The sequence below is a fragment of the Hemicordylus capensis genome, chromosome 2 (genome assembly GCF_027244095.1).
Source record: "Hemicordylus capensis ecotype Gifberg chromosome 2, rHemCap1.1.pri, whole genome shotgun sequence".
Taxonomy (NCBI): Eukaryota; Metazoa; Chordata; class Lepidosauria; order Squamata; family Cordylidae; genus Hemicordylus; species Hemicordylus capensis.
Window position 1 is genome coordinate 12,606,283 of NC_069658.1, and position 13,157 is coordinate 12,619,439.

The 13,157-nt window shown below is 46.3% G+C and overlaps 1 protein-coding gene across 4 annotated transcripts in view; it reads right to left on the reverse strand.

Annotated features, from left to right (window-relative positions):
• The window catches only part of SKOR2 (SKI family transcriptional corepressor 2), a 78,910-nt gene that overhangs the window by 22,449 nt on the left and 43,304 nt on the right, over positions 1-13,157 (reverse strand). For all 4 annotated transcript variants that reach the window (XR_008314801.1, XM_053289070.1, XM_053289069.1 and 1 more), the window contains exons 5-6: positions 2,316-2,381; positions 1,793-1,891 (exon numbers count right to left, since the gene is read on the reverse strand). Coding sequence is in view for 3 of the 4 variants with exons in the window: in XM_053289070.1 (XP_053145045.1) it covers positions 1,793-1,891; positions 2,316-2,381 (165 nt within the window). In the remaining variant the exon portion in view is untranslated. The remainder of the gene's footprint in view (positions 1-1,792; positions 1,892-2,315; positions 2,382-13,157) is intronic.

The window sequence follows — 13,157 nt, forward strand, 5'->3', positions numbered from 1 at the left end:
CGCCTCAGTTGACAGCCAGGACTCCAGTCCTGAGGGGGAAGAGCCAGGTGAAGCCCCATCACTAGCATCAGGTGCCCAGGACACACTGGTAAGGATGAGCCAGGCAACAAGGAGGAGCCCCAGGAACAGGAACTGTAGCTTGCTGTTCGATGATCTCCTTGGCATGCAGCAGCTCCCAGATTCAATCCCTGGCAGCATCTCCAAGTTGGGCTGAGAAAATTCCATCTGAAGCCTTGACGGGTTGCTGCCGGTCAGTGATATAAGGCAGCTTCCTATGTTCCTGTGGCTACCAGGGGTGTGGCCAGCAGGTGCATCAGCATCGGGGTGTGTGTGTGTGTGTGTGTGTGTGTGTGTGTGTGTGTGTGTGTGTGTGACTGATGACAGTGATCCCTTCACACTCACTCATTGAACTTGTGTGTGTGGGGGGTGTATGTGTGCCCTGTGCCCTCACAATGTGTCACTAGAACCCACTTACATTTCTAATTTCATTAAATATCTGTCACAAGAACTGTGGCACTCCTGTCCTTTTGTCCTGCCAAAATCAAATAATATGCACCTTTGTGTTGTTACTGCGTGGAGGTGGCTTCTCACAGTACTGCCTACTTCCAGTGCAGGGAAGCCTCCCTTATGGGATGAAGAGCCCTCTACCTCTCCAGCAATGGCACACACTGGGAAGGTGAGGTAGGATAGTTCTTCTCCCAAGTGCTTTCCTCTATGGGAGCAGTCCCTTCCATGCAGTATCAATGCAATGGTGCAAATACAGTTCTCCACTGCCTATCGCGGTTTCTCCAATCATGGAATTGAGTATCCACAGCTGGGAAATTGTGGCTGCTGTCGCCAACCACAACCTGAGTATCTGCAGTTTGGCAATTTTTTTAAGGGAGGGAGGTTTTTTTTTGGTAATTTGGGGGGGGTCAAGGGGATTTCTGGGGTCAGATGGTCATTTCCAGGGGTTGGGTGATTTTTGGAGGTTTGGGGACAATTTTCGGGGGTCCGAGTGATTTTTTGGGACTTGGGGAGGTCATTTCTGGGGGCCAGGAGCATATTTCTGAGGGTCTGGGGGTCATTTTGGGGTGTCAGGGGGCAATTCTTTTAATTTTTGTACCTTGTTTTTGGTTGCTTTGTGACCACGATTCCCCTAACCCAATGGCTCCTCTACTGCGAATTTGCCAACCACATTGGTGAGGGACGACTGCATTTGGTTTTGTCAGCACTGAAGCACAGTCCTACTGAACATCATTCACATATTTGTTATTATTTATTTGTTTGTTTTGTTTTGTTTCATTTCGTTTCAACTGCCACCCATCGCAGAACGGCTCAGGGCGGTTTACGTCAAAAATTCAAACCATTTGAAATCTAACATAAACCATAAAATAAAAGCAGTTAAAATATTAACATAAAACTCATTTTTAAAACCATTTAAACACATAATTAAAAGCCAGACTGTGAAGATGGGTTTTTATGGCACTCTTGAAAGCCTCGGAAAACGATAAGTCTCTTATACCCACAGGCAAAATGTTCCACAACCCAGAGGTGACAACTGAGATGGCCTGACCCCAGGTTGTCACCAGATGAACTGGTGGCACCCAAAGATGGACCTCTCCTGGTGATCTTAACGAATAGTGGGGGGCTTGCAGGGAAAGGGATTATCTCAGGCCTAAGATGGGCCTAAGTTGTTCAGGGCTTGAAAGGTGATGATAAGGAGCACTTTATATTTTGCCCAGGTAGCCAGATAAATCTATTAAGAAAGATATAGAAATGGCAATTCAAAAAACAGAAATGTTTCTCTTACTGAAGACTGGAAAAGAAGCTGTGCCTTTGAGGACCTGGAACTCCTGCTCTAGCCTCCTCCGCAAGTCAATCTGTTCGAACAAGACCTTCTGAAGTTCTTCTAGAGAGCAAGGGGAGAGAAGAGCCGTTCTACTAATCAGCTGAAATACATCTTGAGAGCGTGCTTATCTGTGCAATTCATTATTACAAAGACAACACATTTTTAACTGTTTAAGGGTGCTTTGCCTAGGCCTACAATAGATTTTGTGCAGAAATCCATGAATATAAATCAATGCAATATATTATTTTAAAGTATTATAGTAGAGTGTCATATATTGATTGATACGTATGCATTAATCTCAATTATAGCCACACAAAAGGTCCATATATTATTCATATGTTACTTGTCAAGCTTAAAATATGGTGGGGAATAAAAAAAATGTATTACCCTCGATTGTCTTTATACGCTGCTAAAACAAAGGGGCCAGCTTACAGCAAGAAGTCTATCTACATAAAAATATCTCTCTCTCTCTCTCTCTGCTTACCTTTCCCCATGTTCTCTACATCCTTTTTCAGCGAATGAGGTGAATTGGTTTCCTGTATGGGTTCGCCTTAATGAAGAGAGGAATACAACGTTATTGATTTACACATATGCTGCCTCTTATCAGATATCAAGTTTCATTTTGCATCCTCATTAAAGGGCAGAGGGGGAGGGGAATGTTGTGAAAATGGGTTTCCTGCAACAGAGAGAGCCCTCTTGTCTTTGTTCATTCAAACTCCATTGGAGATCCGGTTTGCAAAAGAAGTATTCAGTCTTGACTTGAGCAAAAAAGCTGCCTTTGCACAAAATAGTGATTTCCCCTCCTTTTCAAAGGGAAGCTTCACATGACTACCAGCAAGTTTGTAAGTGGGAGTTTGTAAGTCCCTTGTTAACTGAGCAAAGAGGCACCTTTTTAAAGTGGTGATTCTATTTATTTAGTAGGGGGAGAGCAACTGGCCCTATCCATCCCCAGCACAGCATCCCTCCAGTGGCTGTTGCTGGTGTCTATGTTATGTTTATTTTTTAGCCTGTTAGCCCTTTGGGGATAGTGAGCCACATCTATCTATCTATCTATCTATCTATCTATCTATCTATCTATCTATCTATCTAAAACCAATTTGGGGCCTTTTTGTTGAAAAGTGGTATATAAATATTAATATATTACATAATTAGTATAATATTAGTATATTACCTTTCTTACGTAAGGTAGGGAAATTTAGGACTGCCAAAAGGAAATACTTCTTCACACAGCGCATAATTAACTAATGGAATTCTTTGCCATGGGATGTGGTGATTGCCAGTAGCTTGGATGGCTTTAAAAGGGGCTTAAACAAATTCATGTAGGATGGGTCTATCAATGGCTACTAGTCATTGGTGGCTATAGACCACCTCCAGCCTCAGAGTCAAGTTGTCGCTAAATACCAGTTGCAGGGGAGCAACAGAAGGAGAGGGTGCAAGCCCTAACCCCTGTCAGTGGGCTTCTCAGACGCATCTGGGGGCCAGTGTGAGGAACAGGATGCTGGACTAGATAGGCATTGAGCCCAATCCAGCAGGACTGTTCTTATGTTCTTATATGTGGAGAACCAAAAGATCTCACTCCAAGCAGGCATGAGGTCTGAACCCGCCCAAGTCGAGTTCCCAAGATTTCCCACTCAATATTCTCCAGACTTCCATCCAACTTCCATAACCAAGGTTGGAAGTTGGGCAGAGAATGTCGGGATGAATGTTGGGCAGAGAGCGTGGAACCAGACTCGGGCGGGTTCTGATCTCATGCCTATTGCTTCATTTCCCAACACATCCCCAGCAATTTTCCCACTCACAGAGGCGGATCTCACGATCAGTGAGACCCGCTTTTGCCGATAGTTAGTTATAAGTTTATTTGGTCATTGAGCAGCAAACACTTTTGCCGCTACTGCGGGGAGAGCAGGCTAAGCCTGCTCTCCCCACAGACAATCGCGGCAGGAGCCCTGGGTGGCCAGATCGGCTGCCCACACGATTCCCGGCTCCGTGACAGAGCCAGCGGGGACTGGGGGGAGCAGGGGCCGATCGGCCCAAGCAAGCTCCAGCATGCCCTGTGCAAGCATGCAGGGCATGCTGGTGAGACCCCTGGAGCCGGGAGGTGGCTTTTCATCTCCCCTCCAGGGGTCTCCTTGTGAGTAGCCGTGGCGCAGAGCCGTGCCGTGGCTACTCACGATCAGAAAGTCCGGGTTTGCGGAGCACTCGCTCCGCAAACCTGGGCTTTAGGGAGGGCTACTTGAGCGGGTTACCCGCTTGTAAGCCACCGGGCCTGCCTGCGAGCCCGGTGGTTGACACAATCAACAAAAATCAGGCTAGGCAATCCTAGCCCGATTTTTGTTGATCGTGAGAATAGCCCCACAGACTTGCCGGTGATCACTCAGAGGCCAAGAGTGATTCCAGAGCACTGCTCCCTGTAACAGGGATTTCCAGATGTTGTTCACTACAACTCCCAGAGTCCCCAGCTGCAATGGATTTTGCGTGGGGATTCTGGGAGTTGTAGTCAACAACATCTGGGAATCTCTGTTACAGGGAACACTGCTCCAGAGAGGGGGCGAGAGGGGCAAGCGCCCCCTCAGACAAGTAGCTTGGCTCCACCACTGCCTCTCATTTCTGTTTCAGAAATCTAACATGCCGGACACAGCTTGCCCACCCATTGTAGAATCCAGAGGGGAAAGTAGTGGTATGCCAGGACAAAACAATGGAGTTGAAACAGGAATATGAACGGTTTAACTTTTTAAAATTTAACACATTTGTCTACTGCCCAAAATGCAACTCTCTCTGAGACATATATTATGTACCGGGAGGCAAGTGCAGTCTGCCTTCAGGGCTCTTGCTGCTGGCTGGTTGTTAGCACCGCCTCTACTCCAGGACTGGAATACAAGTAACTAAAGCCCCGTTCAACAGCTGGCCTGGATCAAGGAATGGATTCACTAAAAACACCACGCCCATAAATGCACTTCTCCCCTTCCTCCCCCTCCGCATTTTTTTTTCCTGGTGGCACCACTGCCAAATGACACTGCCAACAACACACATTATCCATGGAGAAGAGATACGACATTGGTGTAGCTTCACACCCCAGTCTTCAGTGGGATGGAGTAGTAAATCCATTCCCCAGCCCAGAGCAACGGCTTGGTTCCAAAGGTACCCTTTCACTATTGGAAAGTCTCTTCCACTCACAGAAGGGTTGTTGTTTCCAGATCAACGGAAAATCCCCTGATCCCCACATCCAAAGGAGAGCATTTGCAAAGCTCTTTCTAAAACCATTTTAGACTCCACTGGATTCTGTGTGCAGCTGCAGCCTGTCTCTTCCTTGTTTGCCCTGTTTGTGGTACTGTAACACAGCCATCGATACACTGCAAGTCTTCCACTCGCACTTTTGCACAAGTTTTCACGAAACAGCCTTAAGCCACCATCTCCTTCCACTTGTTGATCTTTAGATCCAAGCTGTTGCTTTTCTGTTTTGTTTTTTTTTAAACCAACTCCCCTTTTTTCCTGTCCCATTGTCCAGTATGTTCTTGATGCTCTTACAAAATTTGGGTGTTTTTCAGGGATCCTCAACGTTGGGCCCCCAGATGTTATTGGACTTCAACTCCCATAATCCCCAACCAAAGGCCACTGGGGCTTGGGATTATGGGAGTCGAAGTCCACTAACATCTGGGGGCCCAACGTTGAGGATCGCTAATTAATTGATTAATATTTTGTTTGCACACGCATTTCGTCACTGGCTTTGTAATCCGAAACAGCAGTTCTCACACATTAGCTTTTGTTTTGTTTTTTTACTCAAGCCGTGTTCAGGCATTCAAATATTTATTACTTATTTAAAATATTTATACCCCACCCCTCCAGTACACTGCTGCTCAGGGTGGCAATAGTGTGGATACCGCTCTCAGGTACAGTGTCAGTGAGAGTAGGCCAGCAAGCCTCACCAATGTGCTTCACAGCCCTGTCCCCATGCTGCTATCCGTGGGTACAGAGCTGGTCGGAGGGCACAGATTTATTTATTTATTTATTTATTTATTTATTTAGCACATTTTAATACCGCCCTAACCCAAGGTCTCAGATGCTATCCTCGGAGATTCCCCAGCCCCCCATGATTGGAAACATTGGGGTGCCAGCATTCTCCATCATGGGGAGAATCTTCCTCTGAGTAAGAAAGTGTTTGTCTCCTCAAACACTGTACTTAGGAAGAGCAGGATGAAGGGAGGGCTGGGCTACAGAGCACATTGGCACAGGGAGAAGGATTTACCAGTGTGCTTTCATGGATAAGAACATAAGAACAGCCGTGCTGCTGGATCAGGCCCAAGGAAGCCCATCTAGTCCAGCATCCTGTTTTTCACAGTGGCCCACCAGATGCCGCTGGAAGCCCACAGGCAGCAGTTGAGGGCATGCCCTCTCTCCTGCTGTTACTCCCCTGCAACTGGGACTACCATGTGATTATTACAATCATCACATGAACACTATGATCAATGCAGTTTAGCCAATCTGTTGAACTAATAGAACTTTTTCATAAACTGACTTTGATCATTCAAAACAATTTTGTCAATAACAAATCCAGATAAATAATTAACTAGTGGGCATTTTAAAAAGCACATACTTCATCCAGCAAGTATTCTAGGATGCTGTACTGCGTCATTCACTGGTAGCATCATGATCCAAATGAAGTAAGTAATAGGTGCAAAATTAGAAGTACTAATTTGGGTATGGTAAAGGTAAAGTGTGCAGTCAAGTCGATTTCGATTCCTGACACCCACAGAGCCCTGTGGTTTTCTTTGGAAGAATACAGAAGGGGTTTACCATTGCCTCCTCCCATGCAGTATGAGATGATGCCTTTCAGCAGCTTCCTATATCGCTGCTGCCTGATATAGTACCAGCAGGAATTTGAACCAGCAACCTTCTGCTTGTTAGTCAAGCATTTCCCTGCTGTGCCACTTAAGGTGACTCACTAATTTGGGAACTAGATGCAAAATAATAAATGCGAACGTTGCATCTGTTACTTATTTCATTTGTTCTTGATTGACAGGCTGCTGCCTTCTCACTGTGCTTAGTCACTGGTTGTGAGATTGAATGAGGGTTCCAGAATCAGTCTCTAGAATTTCCAGCTAAATATGGCAATTGGCAGGAAAAGGAAAGGTCACTGCCGAGAACCCCGGGGAGCTCTTTCAAGATGGCAGATGGGCCACTGTTCTAAGTCAATACTAGGCAACTCAAGTCTTATAAGCTATTTACATGCAAAAGAATGTTAACCCGCTCCTGTAGCCCGCCTCTACTCGCAAGTAGACCCCCGACCAGGAGGCTTAAAAGTAGCTTGGGGGTCTCCCCAGTATGCCCTGCGCGCTTGCGCAGGGCATACTGGGGCTTCCGGGGGCCACGTGGCCCCTGAGCTCCCCAGCCCCTGCCGGCTCCGTCACGGAGCTGGCAACTGTGTGGGTGGCTGATCTGGCCGCCCAGGGCTCCCTGCCCGCTCGTCTGCAGGGAAAGTGGGCTTAGCCCGCTCTCCCCGCAGTTTTTTAAAAAGCGGGTCTCGCGGATCGTGAGACCCACATTGAGGTCATTCACACAATCGAAAACTGTGTTCAAATTGGGTTTGGTTGCTGTGTGTACTCCCAATTTTTGTGTGGAAGCAAGGTTAGAGGAAAACCTGGGTAGAAGTGATTGTGTGGAAGCAAGGTTAGAGGAAAACCTGGGTAGCTTTTTCTCCTACCTTGCTTCCACACAATCACTTCTACCCAGGTTTTCCTCTAACTTTGCTTCCACACAATCAAAAATTGGGAGTACACACAGCTCACAAACCTGGGTAGAACACAGTTTTCGATTGTGTGAATGACCTCAGTGTATTGCACAATGGTTAAGAACATAAGAACAGCCCTGCTGGATCAGGCCCAAGGCCCATCTAATCCAGCACCCTGTTTCACACAGTGGCCCACCAGATGCTTCTGAGAAGCCCACAGGCAAGAGGTGAGGGCATGCCCTCTCTCCTGCTGCTGCTCCCCTGCAACTGGGATTTAGAGGCATCTTGCCTCTGAGGCTGGAGGTGGCCTACAGCCACCAACCACTCGCAGGAATATAGTTAGTTACTTTATATGGAGTCAGACCATCGGTCTATCTAGCTCAGTATTGTCCACACTGAGTGGCAGCAGATTCTCCAGAGTTTCAGGCAGGAATCTTTCCCAGCCCTGCCTGGACATGGGGGATGCTGGATTACGAACAGTATAGAGCAGAGTGTGGTACCTCATTTGGGAAGACCTCAGAAAAAATCTCTTCTCAGCTATGAAGAGCACTAGGTGACCTTGGGCTAATCACAAACTCTCACCCTGTCTTACTACTTTATGGGGTTGCTGTGAGAATAAAATGGGAAGACCCCATTTACACCTTTCTAAGCTCATTGGAGAAAGGATGGAAGATAAGCCAAGAAAATGCCATTCTAGAAATGAGAATATTTTATTCGGATGAAATATTGTTCAAACCTGAGCTTCATAGATTTTCTGGATATTTACAGTTAAGGGTTTATTCCTAGTTCCCACAAATCAATGCATGCTTACATCCAATCTCTATAGAAATCATATTATTGCATATGAAGCATATTCAATAGTGACATTTTAGCATTTGTGCTCTCGATATTTATTGTATTACGGCAATTGTGTTTGTATAACCAATGGAACTAGCGTAGTGCCAGGATCTCCATTATATTCAGAATCGTGGTCACAAACGTTCATTCCAGGACCTTGTGTGCACATCACAAGGTCGCTCTCCAGAGCAATTACGGTTTGATCCAATGTTTGAAAGTAGTATCAAAAGTCATAAAACACAAATTCTTATAAATGCAATTGAATTTGGCAGGTCTGCTGATATTGTTTTTGGGTGAGAGGTGGATGAAATTAATAATGGGCTTTTCCTGCCATGACTTGTGCTGTCAATGGAGGAAAGGGTACGAAAGGGGAAGAGACTTCAAAGGTGCATAGAAGACAACTTATTGCTCCAAATATTATTGAAACACTTTCAATTGCTGGGAATTGAGAGCTGGTCTACAGGAGGAGAACCCGTCTTGTGGTAGCCAGCATGAATTGTCGCCTTTGCTAAGGAGGGTCCATCCTGGCTTGCATTTGAATGGGAGACTACATGTGTGAGCACTGTAAGATATTCCCCTTAGGGGATGGGGCCACTCTGGGAAGAGCATCTGCATGATTGCATGCAGAAGGTCCCAAGTTCCCTCCCTGGCAGCATCTCCAAGCTAGGGCAGAGAAAGACTCCTGCCTGCAACCTTGGAGAAGCTGCTGCCAGTCTGTGCAGACAATACTGAGTTAGATAGATGGCCCAATTGTAGCAGAAATCCCCCGGGTTCTCATAGACTGAGACTGGCACCAACAGTTTGAGAGAAAGCAGATTTTATTGCTAGCAATTAGACTCAGCGGAATAATTTCCCAAAGGCTGAGCCCCGTTTACACTGTGGCTTCACCTTTTGTATACATAGCAATTTACATATTGTAGATACAATTCTCATTAATAAGCACCGTCATCTTACGATTATACCAATCAGACACTAAGCTATAATTAAGCATTCCCCCCCCTCCTCCCTCCATACAGCCAAACTATTTTTCACTCCCTTCCAGATGTGGCCTTGAAGGTACTGCTGGCCAGCGTCTTGTTATCTAGAGATATCAGAGGGCCCCCTTTGCCTGCATTCCAGCAGGTCAGCAAGAATTATTGTGCTTTTAGCAAGTTGCAATTAGAGCAGTTTGCAGACCCTTTTAACCATTTCTTGACCACCACAAACCTGAGTCTGCCTCACAATGATCTCATCTGACCTGGTATATAAGGCAACTTTCTATATTCCTATATTGTGCAGTTGCCCCTGGCCCTCTCCAGCCAGCAGAGTGCTTTCTCCTCTGGAGGGCCAGTGGAGAAATTAATCCACCAACCAGAAAGGACAAGGGGTCACCGCAGATCTGTTCCCCGCCCTGGCCATGCGCTCCGTGTCCGTGTGCCTGGCCTCAGTGGCAGTGGGTGGGAAGCACGGCAGGGGAGGGGTAATGGAGTGGGAGGAGCAAGGGGGCACCTTGGAAAGGGAGCACCCCGGGCCTGGGAGCCGAGGGCCCTTTGTCTCCCCTCTGCTCCATTGTCCCTCTTTTATTTATTTATTTCGCAAATTTATTAACCTTAGACTCAAGGCGGTTTACATACATAAATGTAAATATGTACACGGACTTTGGATATGTTACCCAGGCTGTTGGCACATCTCGTCCAGTGTTGACTGTTCTGGTTGGCAGTAGGCCTCTGGTTCTCTGTAGGCCTTTCGGAAATCTTATGAAACTCGGCTTTCCTTTTTTAGCTGGAGCGGGTGGAGACGGAACCTGGGACCTTTCTTATGGAAAGCATCTGCTCTCCCCCTGCATTAGGCCCGGCCACATAAGTAAGAGTTGAAACAGTCGGATATTCCCTCCCAATTTGTGTCTAAGGTTCTTACTGTCGGCAAAGGCCATATTATTGGGGAAGGCTAATGGGAGGAAAGGGCCTAACGATGCATTAGATGTTGCGGAACTTAATTGGAAAATAAACATTTTTACATACATATCTAGATTTTATGCATGTGAAATTAACAAGATTATTCTCCTCTCACTACACTCTCTACACTAATTTCTTGAAATATATCTGTATCTGCTGTTGAGAGTTTGCACCCGTCAATATCGGCTGGCCATTACTTTGGTGAGTGAATCGCTGGCTGATGGGGAAAGAGACTGTTAGTGGCTGAATGGCTGTCAATGACTGTGGCTGTTCTGAATGAGCAACAGGACGGTGGGTCTAGCAACATATATGTAGGGCCCACCTGACAGGAGGGGCTAAAAGTGACATCACTCTGTCCCCCTCCCCTGGAAGAGGGGTGTGTGTGTGTGTGTGTGAGAGAGAGAGAGAGAGAGAGAGAGAGAGAGAGAGAGAGAGAGAGAGAGAGAGATGGCATGTTGTGGGATAAAAACCCAAGATTTTAGGCTGGAATGCAAGTGGCTAAGCAGAAGCTACAGCATTTTAAGATGCAAAAGTGTCCCTCTATGGGTAACTAATGCAACCGATTGCTGATTTCTTAGAATGATCTGCTCTCTTCCCAACATCCATCCGAGGCTCAACCTGTAAATTTGCAAAAATAAACCAAACAAGTGTAGACAAAATGCTGCAGTCTATCCCTGGAGTGCATGTGTTACTGGAGCCTGTGCCCAAGCATGGTGAAAGTGTTAGGCACCTTTCCCTCTCAGAAGCAGAAGGGGTTGTGATGATCTTGAGGGAGTATTCATCAAACTGAAAAATCCTCACTCTTCCTCCCCCGCATACCCTCCTTCCCCTCTCCTCATCACTGAGTTCCATTAGCAATGCCCGCCTGGTTGTCTGTTAACTGTCTTCTGGGTTCGTGAGCATTCCACTCCATTGAGTTACATTGAGGCAGTTTTGGGACTTAGAAACCCTTTAGATTTCTTTTCTTTCAGATTATTGTGAAACCAACATATCTGCCTGAGATACAGACGTATCTGCCTGAGATACCCGAGTCGGTCAGTACCTCCCTCTCGGCTGCAGGGGTATAAGGATAATAACATTTCTAGCTCTTTTGGAAATAGATATATAGTAAGATAGTATGATAAGCCTGCAGTAGCTCTCCTACTAGGAACATCAGTATCCAAGACCCACTGCAACCCCTAGAACATCTCACTTCTCAGGGAAGTGGGACAATCAAGGCAGTAGAGCTCTTTCTAGCCAGGTGCTATGCCCCGGCATAAAGAAGGGGTAGAAGTAGCAGGGAGATTTTTATTGGAGATGTAAAGCACATATACTGCGTGGGAGGAGGCAATGGTAAACCCCTCCTGTATTCTACCAAAGACAACCACTGGGCTCTGTGGTCGCCAGGAGTCGACACTGACTCAACGGCACACTTTACTTTAAGGCACATCCGATGCAACAAGGCAAGTCTGCCATTAGCAGGATAGGAACCTGACAACGGGCTGATTGGGGTCCCCAAATCTGTGTTATTTTTGCAATGTATAGAAATCTGTGGGCCAGAAAGAAAGAAGGGCCAGTAGTGTGATCTGTAGCCCCATACGGTGCCAATGTATTTTGATGCTATTGACCTTCTGAATGAGTTATCTACATCTCTGTATTTCATCTCTGCATACTTTACAAAATGTCAATAACTTCTTTTTTGAAGTACTTATTTGTCTATATCTTTTAGAAATATAAGAACGTGCCTTGCACTATAGAACCTAAAAAAAAAAAAGTCCATCAATTGTACAAAGCAATATTAAATGGACAAAGCATTTCTGATGGCCCTGCCTACCATCACTCAGCGGTTATTTCGATGTGGAAGGGAGGGGGTGAAAATATGACAGCCCAAGGCTACAGCCTTATTAGACTGTATGTTAATCCAGCCCTGGCTCTTGGAGAACATGGAAGGGATCCAAAGAAAACATATGGAGAGAGTTCGAAGTTAAATAAGGATCTAACATTTATGGCTAAATCAATTCCGGCTGGGAAGTGGAAACATGCAAAGACAGTTGGACAATTGTCCATAATGGTGTGCCCAGCTGCAGTTTGAGTCCATATTGAAACCCTAAAGGGCCACGAGCAAATTGCATTGTGGGTAGAAAAAATGACCTGCCAACAATGAAACCTGTCCAACACCTGTCCACCAACCACTGCTTCCCTACCGACATACTTTCAGCTAAATGTGTGGCATTATAACACAACACAGCAATGCACCGTTTCCCCCATACATTGTCTTGGTAATCCTTACAAGCTGGCCCTACCTGGAGATGCTGCCTGCCAGGGACTGAAGCTGGGATTGAACCAGTAGGCCAGTGTGATTATCTCCTTATTAGCTATGGGGCCATAGCTGAGTGGTAGAATGTCTGCTTTGCATGCAAAAAAAAGGTCCCAGGTACAATCCCAAGCAGCATCTCCAGGAAGATCCGGGAAAGACTCCTTCCTGAAACTTTGGAAGCTGCTGCCGGTCAGAGTAGACAGTACTGAGCTAGGTGGACCAATGGTCTGACGAAGTATTAAGCAGCTTCCTATGCTCTAAGGCAGGGCTGTACAATGTCCTCAGCCCTCCTGCAGCTGTTGGACTACAACTCCCAGCATCCCTGGTTATTGGCCACTGTGTCTGGGGATGATGGGAGTTGTAGTCCACGACCTGTTGGAGGACTGAAGTTGGGCACCCCTGTTCTAAGGCAACCAGCTTGGTTATTCTTATAGTCATGGCTTTGTTCTCTGGCCTGCCAAAAGACCCTTTGCCTTTAGCGACTGTATAACAGGCAGAAATCAGCTGGTGATGCTTTCCCCAGCATTACCAGCA